The 19,435-nt window shown below is 36.7% G+C and overlaps 1 protein-coding gene across 1 annotated transcript; it reads left to right on the top strand.

Annotated features, from left to right (window-relative positions):
* The first annotated feature begins 457 nt into the window (after positions 1-457).
* Positions 458-14,143, top strand: LOC122078246 (probable isoprenylcysteine alpha-carbonyl methylesterase ICMEL2). Its single transcript, XM_042644149.1, has 11 exons — positions 458-1,187; positions 6,422-6,498; positions 6,723-6,792; positions 6,897-6,977; positions 7,298-7,372; positions 9,692-9,793; positions 9,865-10,005; positions 11,664-11,729; positions 11,837-11,980; positions 13,121-13,211; positions 13,752-14,143. Exons 1-11 carry the CDS (start codon positions 880-882, stop codon positions 13,911-13,913), a joined length of 1,317 nt encoding a protein of 438 aa, XP_042500083.1. The 5' UTR covers positions 458-879; the 3' UTR covers positions 13,914-14,143.
* The last annotated feature ends 5,292 nt before the right edge of the window (positions 14,144-19,435 follow it).

The following is a 19,435-nucleotide window of genomic DNA, read 5'->3' as shown; positions in this document are numbered from 1 at the left end:
ATAAATATAAAGGGTGTTTTTTAGTCATTACACATAAACTCTATTCACCCTCTTAATGACCGAAAGTTTGAAAATGCAATTTTAAAGGATGCAGGAGCCATGACGCATGGTGGTTAGTGACGCACTAAGTGTGCCCTTTCTGTACTGAAGCTTAGAAAGAGAGAGAGAAGAGAGAGAGAGGTGGAGTCCGGTGGACCAACCAACGGAAAAAGGAGGGAAAAGAAACAGAAGGAATAGGACAGGAAAGAAAAACAAAGAAAGAGAGTGGAAAAGAAAAGAAAAGAAACCGAAAGGGGAAAACCAATTCAAAATTTAAACCTCTTCCCTCGGCAGTAACCCCACCCCATAATCGATCTAAAAACGCCATGTGGACAACAAATCCGATTCCTCTGAACTCCAAATCCCACAGCTCAACAAATTACGCACCCCAACGCAACGCAACGCAACGCAACGACGCAATCTCTCTCTCTCTCTCTCTATGTCCGTCTCTGTCTGTCCCTGTCTCTCACTTCCCAAAGAAACCAATCTCTCCCTCTCTCTAGGAAGTTCGTAGAGTATAATCCTCTCTCTTCATATAGAAATGAGCGAGTGAGGTGATATTATGAGAGCTCTCTCTCTCTCTCTCTTTCTCTCTCTCCCTTTGTTTCTCTTCCCCCTTCCGGTTTTCGCCAAACAAAAGCGAACCCAATTGCTAAACAGAGCAATCCAACGAACCCATTTCATGGAACAACAAAAATCCTTCATTTCCATCCTCTGATCGATCTCCTTCTCGTCTCACCTAGATAAATTACTTCATGCAAAATCAGATCCTCACCATCTCTGACCATACTCCCATCTTCTTCCTCTTCCTCATCTTCTTCGACTTTGGCGACGAAGACAATGTTCTTCAGAGAACATGATGATCAGCGTCGTTTTCTTTTCCTCTCGTCGGCATTGTTTGGGGCAGATAAAGCCATGGAGAAAAAACCTCTGCTCTCCCGGGCTTCCAGCTATACCATTACCAATGACAACCACAATAACATGAACTTGCAAGAGCAGAGGAGGCGGAGGGTCAATAGCGACATGTGTCTTTCCTCTCTTCCGCCTCTCCCTTCCCGTCAATATTCGTTGAGCCGGGACGTTGGACACGCTGCTGCTGAGACGTACCTGCTTACTCGCCTTAGTTTCAAGCTCTTACGCTACCTGGGGTACCACTCCTTTCTCGCATCTTTGCCTATTTCTTTTTGTTTCTCTCAATTCTCATCTTGGTGCTCTGGTTGTTAGATTTGATAGAATTGTTGTTTGGATTGTGTTCAAATAGTTTGATTGGTAACCATGGTTGTTCCCTATTCAGAATCTTAAATTTGATCAAGATTGTTTTTCTTTTCTGACATGTGACATGCAATTCATGGACAAAGACATTGCTTTTAGGTAATTAGGAATGAGTGGAAGTCCAAAATGGATTTATAAAAGATCTGCAATTGTGATACAATTTTATGTCAGAAATGTCTATTTGAGGAAGAGTTGCTTTGTTGGAGTGCTCTGTTTCTGACTTCTTGGGCGAGACACATAGAACTCATAGTTAGATAACTTCATATGTTACATACTGGGAAATATGTATCATTGACCTGGTATCTATGCAGTAGATGGTTAAAGAGTTTCTTATTTGTAGTTTAGACGATTCTAAGCACTGGAGATTGTCTTTGGCCTTTCTCCTTTGTATATCTGAAAAATCCTTCACTAGTTCAGTTATTGGCACTGGGTTCATCTATTGGCGGCCACTGACTCATGTCTTAGGATGCTTTATGGGTTGGCAGTGGTCTACTTGGAGCAATACTTCATCTTTGATCCAAGTCATGAGAAATGTGTATTTATATACTTCAATTCAGAAATTTCTTTATTTTTTTATTATTCTTTTGCCCGTTAATATATTTGAATTAATAACAGAGCATAGTATGGAGATCTACCTTAAAATAAAGAAAAAGTTATAAGATAAGTAGAACAAAAACATAGTATACCGTGTGTAACTTTAGTAACAATAGGATTGAAAGTCAAGTAGTGAAAATTAATGATAGGGAGATACCGTGAAGTGAAAATTTTGAGTACTTAGGTTTGGTCATAAATAAAGAAGGAATGGTAGAGAATGATGTTGCAGAATTAAAGTAGGGTAACATATAAATAAACCTGGTGTAGCTGAAATAAGGATGTTGAGATGGATTAGTGTAAAACTAGAAGGATAAAATAAGGAATGAACAAATTAGAGCTAATTCAGTAGTAGCTCTAATACATGATAAGTTAAGAGAGTCGTTTGAGGTGGCATGGACATGTGCAATGGTGGCCTTTGAATGCTCTAGTGCAGAGGGGTGATTTGATTCAGATTGAAGGAGCTGAAAGAGTTAGGGGTAGGCCTAAAATGACTCTAGGAGAACTGGTGAAATAAACATGCATAGCTTGGGACTAGTAACAAGTATGGCTGATTGGAGAAAAAGGATTCAGATAGCTGACCCCATTTAGTTGGGATAAGGCGGAGTTGAGTTGAGTTTGAGTATGAAGTTTGACAAGACCTTGATATTTGATGGGTTGTAGAAGCAGCATGCCTGTATAGCTATGTGTTGCTAAAATCTTGATATGCATGCTGCTACTTAGCTGGTTTCCAATATGAAGATTCTCCATGGTTTCTTTCGGAGGAAAAGCTGTACAGCTCTGAATTGCTAAATCTGAAAAGCCCTTTGAAACCTGTGGATTTGTTGCTGAATCCATATGTTAACAATTTGCAATTATCTATGCTGGTTCCATCTCGTATTCATGGCCTGGCAGATCTAGACCTAAACTTGTAATCTATATGCAATGGATCGGGTTCAATAGTTTTGGGTCAAGGATTGACCTCGATTACTAAGTCCAATTAATGGAGTTGCTTTATCTTTCATTCTTTTTCCTTGAGCAAGAAGTTTTTCTTCAATCCAGGACAAAAAAATTTTGAGTGGTGCTGTTGCATGCTCTTCTTTAGTTTGCAAACTAATCCAGTTTGTCTACGTGGTTTCTTTTGAACTCTTTTTCTGTCAAAGAATGATTCTTCATGTCAATTTGTTGTTTCTTATCGAATTCCTCAGACATTTCAAGGCTTTGACAAGAGCAGTGTTTTCTGGTCTCCTTGTTTCGAATAATCATGTTCCTAATATCGCGAAGTTTTGGACATTGAGTTGGATTTATGAACTGATGGAAGCATTGAGTTGTATTAAAAGTAAGGGGGGAAAAAAAAAAAACCTCAGCACTGGAGAAGGAGATTGATACATGGAATGCTTTACAGCCTTACATAGTTGGATTCTTCTATTGCTCCAGCTGATTTTTCCGTGAACAATATGGTAAATACACATGAATGTTTTCCTTTGGAATTGATATGGATGGGTACTGAAGTGTATATGATGGTCTTCGTGCCATTACTGAAAATACAAGGCGTGAGTGTTGCCATAGATAATGTGGGTAAGGGGGACGTGTCTGTCTCCGGGGCTGCTAAGAAGAAACTGGAGGACTATAATGCAAAGTACATATTACATGTTGATAAACATTGAGGGATGAAAGTTATGATGATGGAAACTGATGGTATCTGTTGGAAAATTATGTTTGAGTTTGAGTGTGATGCAGTGGCTACAGTGGAAGCTATCCTATGAATAAGGAGAATGATGCACTGCATGGGTTGGTGATCTTCCAGACTTTCTCAAAGTAGTATAACATTGCTGACTCATTTGCTTCTCAGGAGCAAGCTCTTGGGCTAAATAACTTAGAGGATGGGATTCCTTCTAGTAGAAGGGATAATATAGAACTGATTTCATCCAGGTAATTAATCCATGCAAAGGGTCTGTACTGAGCCCATGTCCATTTATGACTTAATTTTCAAATGCCCTCTTTTCAGTAATTGATGGGGATCATGAGTTATGGGCTTAACTGATTTTTGGATGATGTTTTATGTAGGTAGATTCGTAACTTTTTGAATTGCCCCCCCCCCCCCCCCCGCCCCCCCCTTTTTGAATTAATGGAAATTCGTTTCTTCCTTATGGATTCAAAGACTTCTTACAGTGTTTTGTGATTATTCAATTCCATTCTCATTCAACATTAGAATGTCAGAGAACAAAAAAGGTTGGGCCTTAGTTAAAGAAGCTTCTAATCAATCTTCTGCTCTAACTTTGAACCTCTTCTCTACTATTTTTCCTACCATTCTTCAAGGCCTTGGAACACCACTGGAGTTTATTGAATCCATTTGAAGTCACGAAGCTGGTATTATTTCTCATTTGTTTGTTTTCCTAGATCCTGGTTATCTGTATGGATGATAACATCCACCAAAATTTGTCTTCCAATCTTATAGCCATTAGCCTGTTCATGGTTGTAGAAGTTCATACTCTCTGGGGAAAGAAGAGAGATAAACTATTCATTCAGTTGTAGAAGTTTTCCAAGAAAAATTCCAAAGTGGAATATATAGAAGTTTTCTAGATATATTATCATTGAAGTGGTTGACTAAGGAAGAGGAATCTGCATCCTTTCTTTACTTATTTGATGGATGTAGTGGCCTTCCTAATTTACAAAAAAACCATTGGATGTTGCATTTAGGTGATTCTTTCCTCAAGTCATGTAGGCTACTTTTGGTTGCCAAGCAAATGGGGCAAAGTAAAATAAAAGTTAGGGGAACCTTGACAGGTTCCTTTCTCTGAACATTAAGCCTCAGGTTATTTGGTTGGCGGGGTAGGGAAATACTCCATTCTTTCCTCCCCCAAAACTTTTCTCTTTTTACCAGTTGCAAAATTTCAAATTAAATTCCTTGGGTACACTCTTCATTCAGTGGTCCCACTTTGCTTCTACTTTCCCTGCCCAACCAACAGCCATGGAAGCATGGTTTTAAGTATCTCCGATACCGATACGATACCCTCCGATACGTATCTTAAATTTAGTCGATCGATACGATACACACCGATACGATACACACCGATACGATACATTGAATTTTTTAAATCATTTCATATCGATATATATCCTACAATACATACCGATATGCATCAATACACCACTAATACATATCAATACGATACGACATGCCTCGATGCCACTCTATGAAAAATATAAAATTGAGGTAAAATGTACGTTTCGGTATGTATTGGTACATATCGGTATGTATCGATCGGTACGTATCGGTATATATCAGCACGTATCGGTGAGTATCGATATATATATGTACGTATCGGTGAGTATCGATACGTATCGGCGCTACGGTCATATAATGGCCAATATGGGTAATTTTTCAGAAAAAACGAATTTTTGAAGGGTTTTTGTTCCAAAGTTGCTGTCAGCCATATTTCTCTCTAACTAAAGTGAAAATCAAGGTTGGGAACAAGGATTTTACATTTATGGAACAACTACAGACCTTCAATTCTTAGTACGATACCCTCAATGTAGTGTTTATGCATAATACATGTTATCAATAGCTTTTTTTAACAAATTCTTTATGCAAAAGTGTTTAAAAAAATGTTTCCTATCCATTTATGTGTGTATCTTTAGCGTATCTTAGTGTATCTCTGATACGATACGATACCCTCCGATACGTATCTTAATTTTGATCGATCGATATGACGACCGATACCGATACTTTAATCCTTGCATGGAAGGGAAGTTTTGATGTCCTTTTTTACTTTAGTTTTGTTCACTTAACTTCCCCCAACATTGTGGGGCACATATTTGGTGCCTTTTCTAACTTTGCCTACTTTATCTTCATTCGCGTTCTGATTCTAGTTGGGCTAGTTCCCAATTTCGGGCTTAACTTGTTCTACTTCATGGTTGTTTTCTCATCTTCTGAAGGGGAAAGAGGCAGTAGTATCATCTTCCATAGTTCAAAGAAAAACCCTTGCTAAACATTTGCTAGTCGTGACTCGTGACATGTTTTAGTGACTTTAGGAATCTCTTTGTTTGGGCGTTGGGAGTTTGCAATGGCTTATCGTCCTGCTTCTATTCAAATAAGTAAATGGTACCTAGGTAATACTTCAGGAATCTCTTTTTTGGGCCTTGGAGTTCGGAATGGCTTATCATCCTGCTTCCATTGAAATAAACAAATGCTACCTAGGGAATATTTTAGTGATAGATGATCGATTGCCTACTGCATATTGCATTCCTATGGCAGGAACCAAGTTCATGGATAGATTTTTTTTACTAAAATTGAGATCAATATGAATGCAAAAGAGGTAGTTTCTGAGGTTCTTTTGTACCTGTCATGTCAATAACAGAGGTTAGGGATGAAAACGGCGGTTGAATTTTTTAAATTGAGTAGGGTTGACAGTAGAACATTGAAGAACAAAGAGAATTTTACGAATGCACTATTCTATTTTTTGCACTTGCCAGTATTTAGATTTTGTAATTTGGTAATGCTATTCGATGAGCTTTCTAATAATCTATTTTCATTCAGGGTAGGTTACAGGTGGATCATAAAATTTCTTGCCCTTGGATTTTATGCTATGCTACTTTTCCCAGGTTTTGTCAGAGGTGTGTGCTTTAGTGATGACAAGAATATAGTTATATATTGTTGTTTAATTTTGGCTCTTCCAATTTTCATGGCTAGATTGTATGCATGTGTATATATATATATATATATTTATTATTTATTTATCTATTCATTAAAACAGTGTATGCTGTAGTTGTCATCTTACAGGATTCACTGGTTATGTCTGGTTCTCATGAATATAACTGATCCCTCTCGTTTCTTTTAGTTGGATATTACTATTTCTTTTCAAGTCAGGTCCGTCGAAGTATAGTTTATGGGGATCAACCAAGAAATAGGTACAGTTTGGGTGAAACTTCATTGATTGGTGGTACATTTTCATTAAGAATTTACATATTCTTTAATTGTGATTGCTCATCTCATTTTGATTTTGATTTTTCAGGCTTGATCTGTATTTACCCATAAATAGTAATGGGCCAAAGCCAGTTGTGGCATTTGTAACTGGTGGAGCCTGGATTATTGGGTGAGGATTACTATTGATTTACTTGTAGTATGCCTACAGCCTTCTATTTATATTTAAGGTGTATTGACTTCAGATACAGAAAGGTGTGAGAAAGAGAGACCTTAAGGCACCTGTATGGTAATTGAAAGATATAATAGAGAAATACGAGACAAATTCTGTGTAAAATGCATCAGAGAAGTAGGTTCAATATGGTTACTTTTATAAATGGATTTCTTAAATGGACGTGTTTTGTGATCTGGCTTTGTTAATATTATTCCTTGCACCATCTGAAACTGTTTTTTTTCTTCTTGGTTAAGTTATTGTATGCTTTCTTGGTGCAGGTACAAAGCATGGGGTTCCCTTTTAGGACAACAGTTGGCAGAAAGAGACATCATTGTGGCATGCATAGATTACAGGTAACTTGTCTTAGTTGCAGCGGCTCTATATTGTAAACCACATTCTATTCTTCAAAATCCATGTTCTATCTGTTATAGAAAGGACACAGCATCAATTCGATTAGTTATCTTCAAAAATCTCTTATACTACAATATCGTCACCTTAATTAGAAAAACATGCTGGCATCGATTTTCATAACATGCATATAAACTGCATGTCTCTTAATTGCTTGACTGGCAATTTATATCTGATTTTTATTAGTAATGTTAAATAATCAGATAATGATGCTATGCTTTTATAGTTTTATTCAAGTACTTGTCCATATCATATTAATTTGTGAAATAGCAAATGCATATGAAATCTCCCCCTCACCTTTATTTGGGACCTGACTCATTGTCATATCTTATCTTGACATAATTTACGGTTAAATCCAATCTGAAGTCCATAGTTGGAAACCAGGTTTTCTGACTCGATTCACTTTTAAAAAAACCTGGTGACTTGGTTCGGTCAAATCTAGTGTGGGTGTCACGTTTTTTCATATTTTGACACGTAATAGATTAATAAAATTTCATAAAAATATATCATGAATTTTTTGTTCTTCATTCTTGAAGCTTATGTTGTATATGTTACGAATTCAGTGTTCTTCCAAATTTTTTGTTTTTAAGAAATGAAGAAATGAAATCCTCCCCCTTGTCCCCACCCCCTAAGAAAGAGGTGGGGGGGGGGGTGTTCATTCATGAGGGTCAATGTGAATGATTAGTAGACATATATATTCTTCTTGTAGTATAGGTTCTACACAGCTCCATTTTATTTTGGACATAGTTTAGTTTAGGAATAATGATAAACTGGAAAGAAGAGAGGGAAGCTTCACGGGTGTTAGCTGTTGAGAAGCTGCAGAGGGACTTAAGAGTTTCATTTTCTCTCAGTGAACTATCAAACAAGAAGATCGAGGGTTTTTAACATTTTACTCAACTCAAGTGGAACAATTTAATGGGTTTTTAAGAATGAACAGACTTGCTGATTTTGTTGTGACGGGTGAAAAGACTGACTCTTATTTGACTCGGATGAGTTGTGACTGATTCATGTCATTTTTTACCCCGACCTAGTCTACACGAATCTTGATTTGACTTGACTTGGATGACTCTCTCCAGTCAAAATCCAGTTTCCCAACTATGATTTGAACTGTTATGGATTTTTGGACACTTGTAATCTGTGGATGCAGTCATGATTGTTGTGTGTCAGCATGGACATGGCAACCGCATGAAAAACCAGAATGGGGAACAGCTGTTAAAAAAGACTGTTTCAGTGCACAATGCTCCCGCCACTGCAGGGTCTGAGAGGGGCAGATGTAAGCAGCCTTGCCCTCACTTCCCAAAGAGGCTGTTTCCATGTTTCAAACCTGCAACCTGATGGCTGCATTAGCGCAACTTAGCCATTGCACCAAGGCTCACCCACTAATGGGGAACAGCTGTACATATTTAATATATCATGTAAACTATATTAAATTGAGTATCTCCAAAATTGAACATTTAAAGTTCTTTTCAAAATGTGAGCGATCCCAAATTTTGGAACTGCTTGAGGCTTACATTATGAAAAAGCACTTTTTCTGCTCTTTACTTGTTTCTTAGGCACATTATTTAGGTTAAAATGTAAATCAATGGCAAACGATACTAGTGTCATTGCCTATATTTATTTATGGAAAAAAGAAGCATGTAAGGCAGCGTGGGCCCTGTGCCAAACACAGAGGGAGGCAAAATGACCACCCTGCCCCTAATGAGAGGTGGAAATCTCACCCTTGTTGATGCTTTTGTACACTCCAGCACGGGGGCCATGCTGCCTTTCGAGGAAACCTTTCCCTTTATTTATATAGCTAGGTATATTATGATGCATATGATTAAAACAAGTCAAAGGAAAACATCTAAAAGAAATTAAAGACAGAAAGGGAATCTTACTGGGACAATGTTTAGGCATAGTATCGGAAAAATATGACTGTCTCAGTAGGCTTTATATAAGAGATTCACAGCTGTGTTTATACGAATTTCAACTGTCTAGACATGTCCAACATGGCATGCATAAACTCATTAGAATTCTACAAGTGTGAAGTGTCGTACAAATCATGGTTACAAAATAGAATACCTAGATAGAAGCAGGAAGCACTAAAACATCTTGTCTTATTAATGCCAATGAGCATTAATAAAGTTTAGAGAGCAGATGTAGTTTTCCATACAATTTCTTAAAAATATCAAAGATCTAACTGAGAATGAAATGAATAAATTGAACTATCTTATTTGGTGGTTGGTGATTGATTATACTTGTATCATTGCGTTATGCATATGCAGAAATTTCCCTCAGGGAACTATCAGTGATATGGTGGAAGATGCATCTCAAGGAATATCTTTTGTCTGCAACAATATTGCTGAATATGGAGGTGATCCTAACAGGTAAAATATTATTGATGTTGTCTAGCTGTGCATTAAAAAGTATACTATTGTATTCATGCTTTTATGTGTAGGATCTATTTAATGGGACAATCAGCTGGTGCACATATTGCTGCTTGTGTACTCTTGGATCAGGCCATCAAAGAATCTGGGAAAGAAGAAAGTGTTTCTTGGAGTGTTTCCCAGATTAAAGCTTATTTTGGTATATCTGGAGGGTAAGAGTTACCAACTGTCCCTTTGTAGCTTGTAATTTTCGTGAAATTTCTTCACTGAATCTCTTGCAATTAGTCCATTTCCTCTATTTTGAACCATTAGAAAATTGTTCTTCCTATTGGTCAAATGTAACCAACCAGACTATTATTATCATAATACTTGGTTGATTTTGGTGTAGAAAGTCTCCGAAGTGAGATCCGTTGAATATTGGGTACTGCATTGTGCATGTGCATTATATGTATGACACGGCTTGGATTGAAGGGTTTGAAACCTCTCCTCTTCCGTGCCTACAGTTTTCACTGTAGGCAGTGGTTTAGTGACATGGAATGATGAAAGAGTTTTTTTTTTTATTTCTCCATGAACAAAGAAAATCAAATTTGAAAATACAAGGAACAAAGAAAATGGACAAGCGAAAATAAGTAATTTTATGTTTTCAAGAAATAATCAGAAAACAAGCAGTTCTAAAGAACTTGACTTTTGATTCAGGGTGGGTCTCAAACTTGGATTGGTCAAAATGGGCTGGCATTTCTTTTTAATTCAATTCACTGGATTGGCTGACAGGTTAGAGTTAGATGAGGGTTCTAAGAATCAGAAGTTCATCTAGAAAAGCCTGGGGTTATGGTGTACAGGGATTGATGAATTAAGGTACCTAGGTTTTTGAGTGTTGAAAATTGAAAGAAATTAACTAGATTTTTCTAATGAAACCAAGAACAATCAGCAGCTAAGAACTAAGATAGAGGCATTTACTATTCATTAACTAGAAACTAAACTTGATATCTGAATTGTAGCATTTAAAAGCCTACCAAACCATAAGTAGAATCTATGATTAGAGAAAGAAAATGCACCTTCTTCATGATCAAGAACAAGGGTTGCATTAATTGCAAACCAAGAGAAATCAATGAAATAGTGACGCCAATAATGAATATGTATACGGAAAAAATCAGGGCTGTGGCCTGGTGCAAGGTCCTGGTTTCGCTGGGTCCTGGGAGTGGTGGATTGAAAACGGTCCTAACCTTTGGCATTTTGCAGAAATTATCTGTTCTCAAAGCTCGTACCTGCATCGTCATGCTTGCAGCCTGAGATTTTAGCATCACACCAAGCGACGGCCACTAAATATCAGAAGTGGGAAAATGTTTGGAAACTCTACATTTGTTAATGTACCAGTGGCCCCTGTTTCAGTATTCATACACGGTATAAGGGGTAGTGCAGATACGCCCCACAGTTTTCACTTGGAATTTGTTTAGAAACTCAATTACCACTTTCTGGACATGAAACAAAGACAAAGACAACATACTCAAGCTTTAACTAGAGTAAGAAAGAAACTAAAATTCTTCTCAATAGCAAATAGAAAATACCTAGGACTTCAAATTTCATAGTTTGACGAGTATGACAACTAGTGGGTAGCAGCTCTCATTCAGATTCTCCGGGTATTGGGTTGAGATATCAAAACAGAAAGTGGTTTTAACTCAGGAACACCATAAGGAACCTTCATATGGTCCAATTGCACCAAGTGGGAGCTCTTGGAGGAGCTTGTGGGGGCCTCCATATGGATTCCGGTTTTCTATCTTTCTCCTATTGCAATTGGTCTTGAGCTCAGTAGCTTGATAGCAATTAGATGAAATTTTCCTTTCAACAGCCCTTACAATTTTTTTTGTTGCAGGTACAATTTAATTAACTTGGTGGACCACTTTCATAGACGAGGTCTGTACCGTTCCATCTTTCTCAGGTACTTGCATTTTTCTACTCTGCAAGTGATTAGGATCTATGCTTGTGTTAGTACTTGTTTCTTGTGCTTTAACTCTAACAAACTGATATATTGAAGTGTCATCTCAGTATAATGGAAGGAGAGGAACATCTACGAAGAGCTTCCCCTGAAGTAATGGTACAGGACGTAAGCAATAGAAATGCAGTTTCTCTCTTGCCTCCTATTATCCTGTTCCATGGAACTGCAGATTATTCCATACCGTCGGATGCCAGGTCTGTGTCTGCTCTAGTTGGATCTCTAATATCATGAAATGATCAATGTTTAATTCCCAAGAAGTTACGACAATTCGTTTTGAGTGCCCTTCTTGTTTTCAATGACTATAAAATGATTTATTTAACTTAATCTATTGCTCAAATAATACACTAAAGGAATAGCTAGCTGGCTGCAGCTGTCCTTTTGACTACTAATCAAAGGAAGATAATTTGTGGAGTGTTGGTTTCCATTTGACCTATTAGCTTGAAGATAGGGGAAAATGGTTAAGCCTCTCAGACATGTGGTATGGGATACTGAAATCCTTACCTATCTGTTAGATTTTCTGGAAATGAAGACTTCTACCTCTGTTAGTATTGACATCACTTTTTGGCAATCCAACAGTACTTGGTTGAGGACTTATTATTATAATGTAGTAATTTTGAATTAAAATTGTCACCATATGTATGCATGTATGTTAGTAGATATCGTTACTGAGGTCTTGAAGAAATTCCACCATTTTGTAAGATATTTTATCAAATTAAAAAAAAAAAAATCTATCTGACAGATTGATACCTTTCAGAAAATATATTTACATTTTCATATTGTATCAATAGCTGTCATAAATATGTTAAATGTTAACTTCTGCTGACATTTGCCTCTCACAGACCCTGCAATAGCAGTAGCCTCGTGCATTGGTTTGTTCTTTTTTTCTTTCTTTTCTTTCTGCTGAAACACCTGAACCACTCACAGAGCGAGTTCCTTTAGCATACCAGAGGAAAAGGGTGGGTTCTTACTCCTTGCAACATGAACTGTTATGCTACAAAGATACAAGGGAAGGTTTTGGATACGAGTTGCGTAGAGATGATAAAGATATAAGTTGAGAAAAATTAATAATTGATTGTTAATCATAATGTACTGAGTGTATTTCTTGTACCCTGACCATTGCACTACATAACTATACGAAATAATTATTTTGTGCTTCTTTATTTTTTTTGATTTTTATATCGAATCCATGTAGCCGACTCCATTTAGTTGGGATAAAGTTATGATTGTTGTCGTAATCAGCTTAGTAGCATCCTCTTTTGTGTTGTACAGTTACACATGTACGGAACTCTCTCAGATGATGCAATATCCTGATAGTAGCATGTTCTCTTATGCAGTAAGTCGTTTGCAAAGACCCTCCAGAGAGTTGGAGCTCAAGCTGAACTAATACTATATAAGGGAAAAACTCACACAGATTTGTTTATTCAGGTAAGGTTCAATGAAGTTCTTGCCTTTCAATTTTTCTGACTTAAGTTTTAGTTGTGATGGGTGCATTCTATTACTTCCTCCTGCTTAACTCAAGTAAAAATTTACTGGTTAATAAGTGGATTCCTATTTTTTGCTTTTTCCAAATTAAATAAATGTCAAATTTTGGAGGGAAGTGGTGGAGGGACAAGGAGACTCTGCAAAGCGGAATTCTTCTGCTCAAAGTAGGAGAAGGGAGGAGCTGGTGGAAGCCTGTAAAGAGGAGAATTTTAATGAGAATAATTTTGTTTGCCGCAAAAGCATAAAACGAGTTCTAGACTGTACTTAGCTCCTACTAAACATAATAGTAGATGCCTAGCCCTTTAATTTGGGAACTGCCACTTTGAAGAAAGATAAAAGAGTAACAAGATGCTTATTGTCATGAAGGAATCATTTATTCAATGTGAAAACAGTTGATGAATACTAGGATCTTCTTATATCTTAAACTTTTGACCCTTAAGGATGCTGGTATTTGAGATTTCTGTTATGTTTTTGTATAAGCAGGATCCTATGAGAGGTGGTCGGGATGAGCTCCTTGAGGATATAGTTGCTGTCGTCCATGCTGGTGATGAAGAGGCCCTAGCCAAAGATGCGATTGCACCTCCTGGGAAACGTCTTGTTCCAGAATTTATGTTGGATTTGGCTGGGAAAATCAGCCCCTTCTAAGCATCTCAGCTTTGGATGAATGACCCAAAGGCTCTTACATGTGTTAGTATGTTCACTCGCTCCATCTTTGTAAAAATATAGCTATATTAGGCATTCCATAGATATCTTATGTTGTGTGTTGCCTCCCTGCCCCATTGGAGGAAAATATTGAATATATCATCACAAAGATTGATCTTCTCTCTGTCATTCTCAAAGAGCTTAATAATTAGCATAACCTTTCAAATGGATCATAGATCAAGTTTGAATCTCAAAGAAATAATAATACACGAAGGGGCTAAGACCATGATTAGTTGTAACAAAAATCTTGTTAGACATGTGGGGTCACTGAGACTCCAAGCGATTGGCTGGTCCAGTCACCGGTGTCGTGTTGGTTAATTTTTATTAAATCAAGCTGCTTATTTTTACATTAGAATATATATATATATATATAGGTAGAAAGCAACTTTATTTGTTAGAATGTGAAGGACATATATTGCTAAAGTTATAAGCCTCCAACAATCATGTAGTAGAATTTGGTCAAACTGTCATATACATCAGCGATGAGGTCTTGGCCTCCAGAAATCGACTTCTTATTGAAATCTCTAATAAATGGATGTTGTCAAAAGAGGCAGACTGATTTCGCAGAAAATGACTTTCCGTGTGATCACGATCATAAATCAACACCTAGGCCATCCTTCAGCTGATCACGAACCCAAATATCTGTTCTACTAATATATTTGGGAGTGGGAATTTCTTTGTCTACGCATATATTCAATCTGCTGGTGATTTGGAAAGGAGGAGAGATCAGATCTGTTTCAAATGAATTGTCACCACACGAGGATGGAGAGACTAGGTCAAATTAGATTTGAGTATTTCTCAGAAAATCAAGGGATCATGAATGAAATGAGCGGCACAGAAAAGGGTCAAAGCCTGGCGAGGAACCTCCTAATGGTGTATTTATGCACTGTAAATGTTTAGTCCATAATTCTTCGAATCAGATCCTCTCAAGTGCGCTAGTGCACCCAGTGTGCATCTGATGGCCAAGAGTGTATGTCTGGGCATTGCCAGCTGTCCAATGAGTACTAGGCACATTAGGGGAAAACAATCGTCTGCAATTCCGATCTCATACAATTCCGTGCAATACCACCTTCAGGGGGTGACACGTGTATTGATACCAATGCAATGGTCCAGATCTGATTTAAATGCCTCTTCACTGATTTAATGTTTTATTAATTGTACCAGATCTGGACCATTATATTGGTATCAATACACGTGTCACCGCTTGAAGGTGGTATTGCACGGAATTGTACGAGATCGGAATTGCAGACGATTTCAACCCCACATTAGGGCATTGAAGAGGATCCGGGTATTTGATAATGGATTTCGAATGTATAGGAAAAAAAAGAAAAAAGAAAAAAATGGAATGAACACAAATTAGATGTAGAAGCTCCACTTGGTAACAGATTAACTTCTTTTTCTTTCCCCTTGAAAATGAATTAATTGACTAAAGAAAGAAGAGTAATGGAAAATAAGCCCTAAATTATATTAAGAAAAGCTTGTAAAGAAAACGGAGCAAGAACTGCAAACTAAAACCTTCTTTATTTCAAATTAAAAATAGAGATTTAAGATTTTGTGATAAAAAACCATACACAAAATTTGTGGGTACGTGCAATTTTTATTGGAAATGGAGAATTGATGTAGTAATTTTGATGGTTAGATGTTTAAGAAAGAGATTTTCTTATTGACACCTCTCAATGTGTTAAATAATATATAATCTTTTTTTTTTTTTTTTTGGTATAAATATAATTTTTTTTCTTCCAATGAAGGTAAAAATATCATTTCATATGTACTCGAAGCTATGCATGATAATGATACCTCCTGATAATAATATAATGATAAATCACCTTCAACTTATTTTGAAGAACCCTTTTTTACTTTTATCTTAAAAACCTTTTAAGAATAAAACAATTGGCAAATAAAAGGTGTCAAGTTCTAAACACCCATAGAGGTGTCATTGAGACACTTTGTTTAAGAAATCCAAATATACTACATGGATGTCAAATTTCAGTATCAAATTCAACCATCTACCTTCTCATTTACGCTCATGTCCAATAGTCGCATGCACCCTTTTGATGTTGGATCTTCCATGCCTTGTTTTACTACCATGTGGCCAACTCCAATAAGCTGAACTTCATCTGTGAATGGGCACTCAACTGATGACAAATATTTGTTCTGCTTAGACCCCAACAGCTCAATAGAGTGGTCCAAAAATATGATTTATTATTTGTTTTAGTTAAAAGCGTAAAATCTCATTTCAAATTCTTACTTAACGGAGAATGATGATAGGGGGTCTGAGTCTAATTTGGTGAAAGAGAGGGGGTATTCCTATAATACTAGCATTCTCCAGGGGGTGGCGCTGTAAATTACCCCAAAAAAATTATTTAATCAACATATTTATTTCTGCTTTTCTTTAGGGAGAATAAACATATAAAATGAACAAAACAGTTATAACATTACCCCTAAAATGAGAACTATATTTTTGTACTAAATATCCTTTTAATGGGTGTATTGATGTAGAAGCTCCATTTAGGCTGGTTAAGGGCCCAAATTTATACAATGCAAGGTAACAGATTAATTTCTTTTCTTTCCTCTGGAAAAGGAATTTATCGATTAGAGAAAGAAGAACAAGGAAAAATAAGCCCAAATTATAATAAGCAAAGCTTGCAAAGAATCCAAAAATAATAATAATAATAAAAAAAGATGCAAGATTTTGTGATCGAAACCCCATAGGCAAAATGGTGGACTACATGCAATTATTCTGCCAAATGGAGAAGTGATATATGTAGGCATTATGATGGTTAGATATTTAAAGAAGGGATATTTTTATTGACACCCGAAGAAAGTGTCAAATAATTTGTAACTTTATTTTTTATCATTTTAGTACATACAATGTTTTTTCCCAATGAGGGTAATAGTGTCTAATCATATATATACTCGAAAAAATATGCAGACAATAACACCTTTTGATAATGATATAATTATAAATTGCTTTTCAACTTATTTTTGAAAACCCTTTTATACTCCTATCTTAAAAATCTTATGAAAATAAGACTTAGGGTAGATAAAATGTATCAAGTTCTAAATATACTTGTAGAGTTACTCGAACACTTCCTTTTAAAAATGATCCAAATGTGCTACTTGGATGTAGAATTTTAGCATCAAATTTGACTGGCTACCTTCCCATCTACTCTAATGTCCAATAGCCCCATGGATGTAGAATTTCAGCATCAAATTTAACCATATACCTTCCCATATACTGTCATGTCCAATAGTCCCATGGAGGATCTTACATGCCCTCTTTTGCTACGTGGCCAACACTGATGAACTGAACTTGATATGTGAGGGGGTGAAGGGGGGGGGGGGGGGGAGCGGGTGGATCAAACCTCATGTAGTATAGGATATTTGAATCAAACTTTATAATTGTAACACCCAAGAATATGACAAGTTTATCGAACCCACCAAGAAGATCAGTGAGGTGTCCCCACCAAGAATAGGGCATGCACCAAGAGGTTTGAGAGACCAGTGAGGGTGTGTAAACTTTAGTCTCACATCACCTAGGGGGAGGTTGATAGCTAGTTAATATATTTTAGCTTCTTTAATATGGTACAACACGTTTTAAAGCCTTGAGACCCATGAACCAAAGATGATAATATTGTGTCAAGGTTAATGGGACTGAAGTGTTACAGATGGTATTAAGGAGGATCCCAACAGCATGTGGGCCACAGTGGGGATGTTGTGCCCAAACCGGGGAGAATCTAATACCCAAAGAATACAAAAAGTATATTGAACTTATCTGGGAGATCAGTGAGGTGTCCAACCAAGAATACGGCAAGTACCAGAGAATTTAAAAGATCAGTGAGAGTATGAAACTTTAGTTTCATAATGTATAGGGGGAGGTTACTGGGCTAGTTGATAACCTCTAGCTTCTTTACATGGTATAATGCGTTTTAAAGCCTTGAGACCCATAAACCAAAGAGAACAATATTGTGCTACGGTTAATAGGACTGGTGTGTTACAACAATAGGGTTTAAGCTTACCTTTAGCTCTGCAAGCGAAGCGCCTCCAATAATTCATAACAATTACTAATCTTCACTCAACATTTTGATGGAGAAGAACACAACATAATCCTCCCTCAAATATTGACACCACCCAACATTTGGAGAGAGAGAGAGAGTGTGTGTGTACGATTTGGGAGAGAGATCTCTCTCAAATCGTATGAACAAATAATGACTTAGTCATTTTCTTTCCTCTTAATGCTATTATATGGCCAAGAAAAAAGAGTCATTTACTTCTTAGGATTGCTAGTCCAAGTGGTGCAATCCTATTGATTCGTACACCAAGGAAACCTACATTAAGGTACATTCAGTCAACTAATTAATTAATTGCACATAATTACACTTTATTTTAGTAATAGCCATAAAACTCCTATTGATAGAAAACATTATCTCATTATAGACCTCAGGTTACAAGATTAAATTATTGTCACCACTCTAGTACATTGAAGAAGCAATGTAAAATATCTTGATAAGTGATTAGGCAACAAAATAATGTGACTTAACATTTATAAAATATATATTGTTACAAATAATAATTTTACTAATTCCTTGTAATCAAACACATTACAATTCAACTACCGAGATTGGAATTTCATCCAATTAAGTTTAGTTTTCACTCTCAAGATATTCTCCTTGCATGGTAAGCGGATTCTTTATCTAGCGTCACTTACGTTATCAAACAAAGACTGTGGACCAAGTGCAATAATGTAGCCAGTCAAATGTAGCATCAACTATGTACACTAAGGGTCCGTTTGATAACGTTTATGCCGTTTTTGTTTCAAGAAACGTCAGAAACATAAATTTATGTTTCTAGAAAAAGAAACGGAATTGAAGGTGTTTGATAAGTCATGTTTCTGAAAGTCGATAGTACCCAGCGAAAAAATGGCCACGAGTCGTTTTCAGAAATGACGAAACAAGTTCTACTAGTTTCGCCTGGGTTGTTTCTTGAACCATAAATAGGTAGAAATTTCTATTTCTATTTCTGAAAACAAGTGAAACAAAACAGTTTTATCAAACGCTTTGTGTTCCGTTTCTACCGTATATGGACACAGAAGCGACAGAAACGGCATTTCTTGAAACGTAATCAAACGGGCCCTAAAATACCTAAAGTCGGTTTACAACAAGAAGACTTCTCAAAGTTTGGGGATCACAACAACTAGCACAGAATCCTATTACATTAAATATCAGATAGCAAACCATGTAGGGCTTTCGGTCGATCAAGTCTAATATACACATAAATATGTACCCACATGTGTATAAAATGTACATTCTTAGGAACATACAATGTGAAAACCGTCCTAACAAAAGAACCCAACTCCATCCCTAGTTCCGAATACTTTAAGGTTATTATCCCCCATGCAAATTAATCAAAATCCAATCATTTATTATGGATTTTATGAACACTATATCCAATAGGTAGGACCCTGA

This window comes from Macadamia integrifolia, chromosome 5 (assembly GCF_013358625.1).
Source record: "Macadamia integrifolia cultivar HAES 741 chromosome 5, SCU_Mint_v3, whole genome shotgun sequence".
Classification (NCBI taxonomy): Eukaryota; Viridiplantae; Streptophyta; class Magnoliopsida; order Proteales; family Proteaceae; genus Macadamia; species Macadamia integrifolia.
This window is presented reverse-complemented; position numbering and strand designations above follow the sequence as displayed.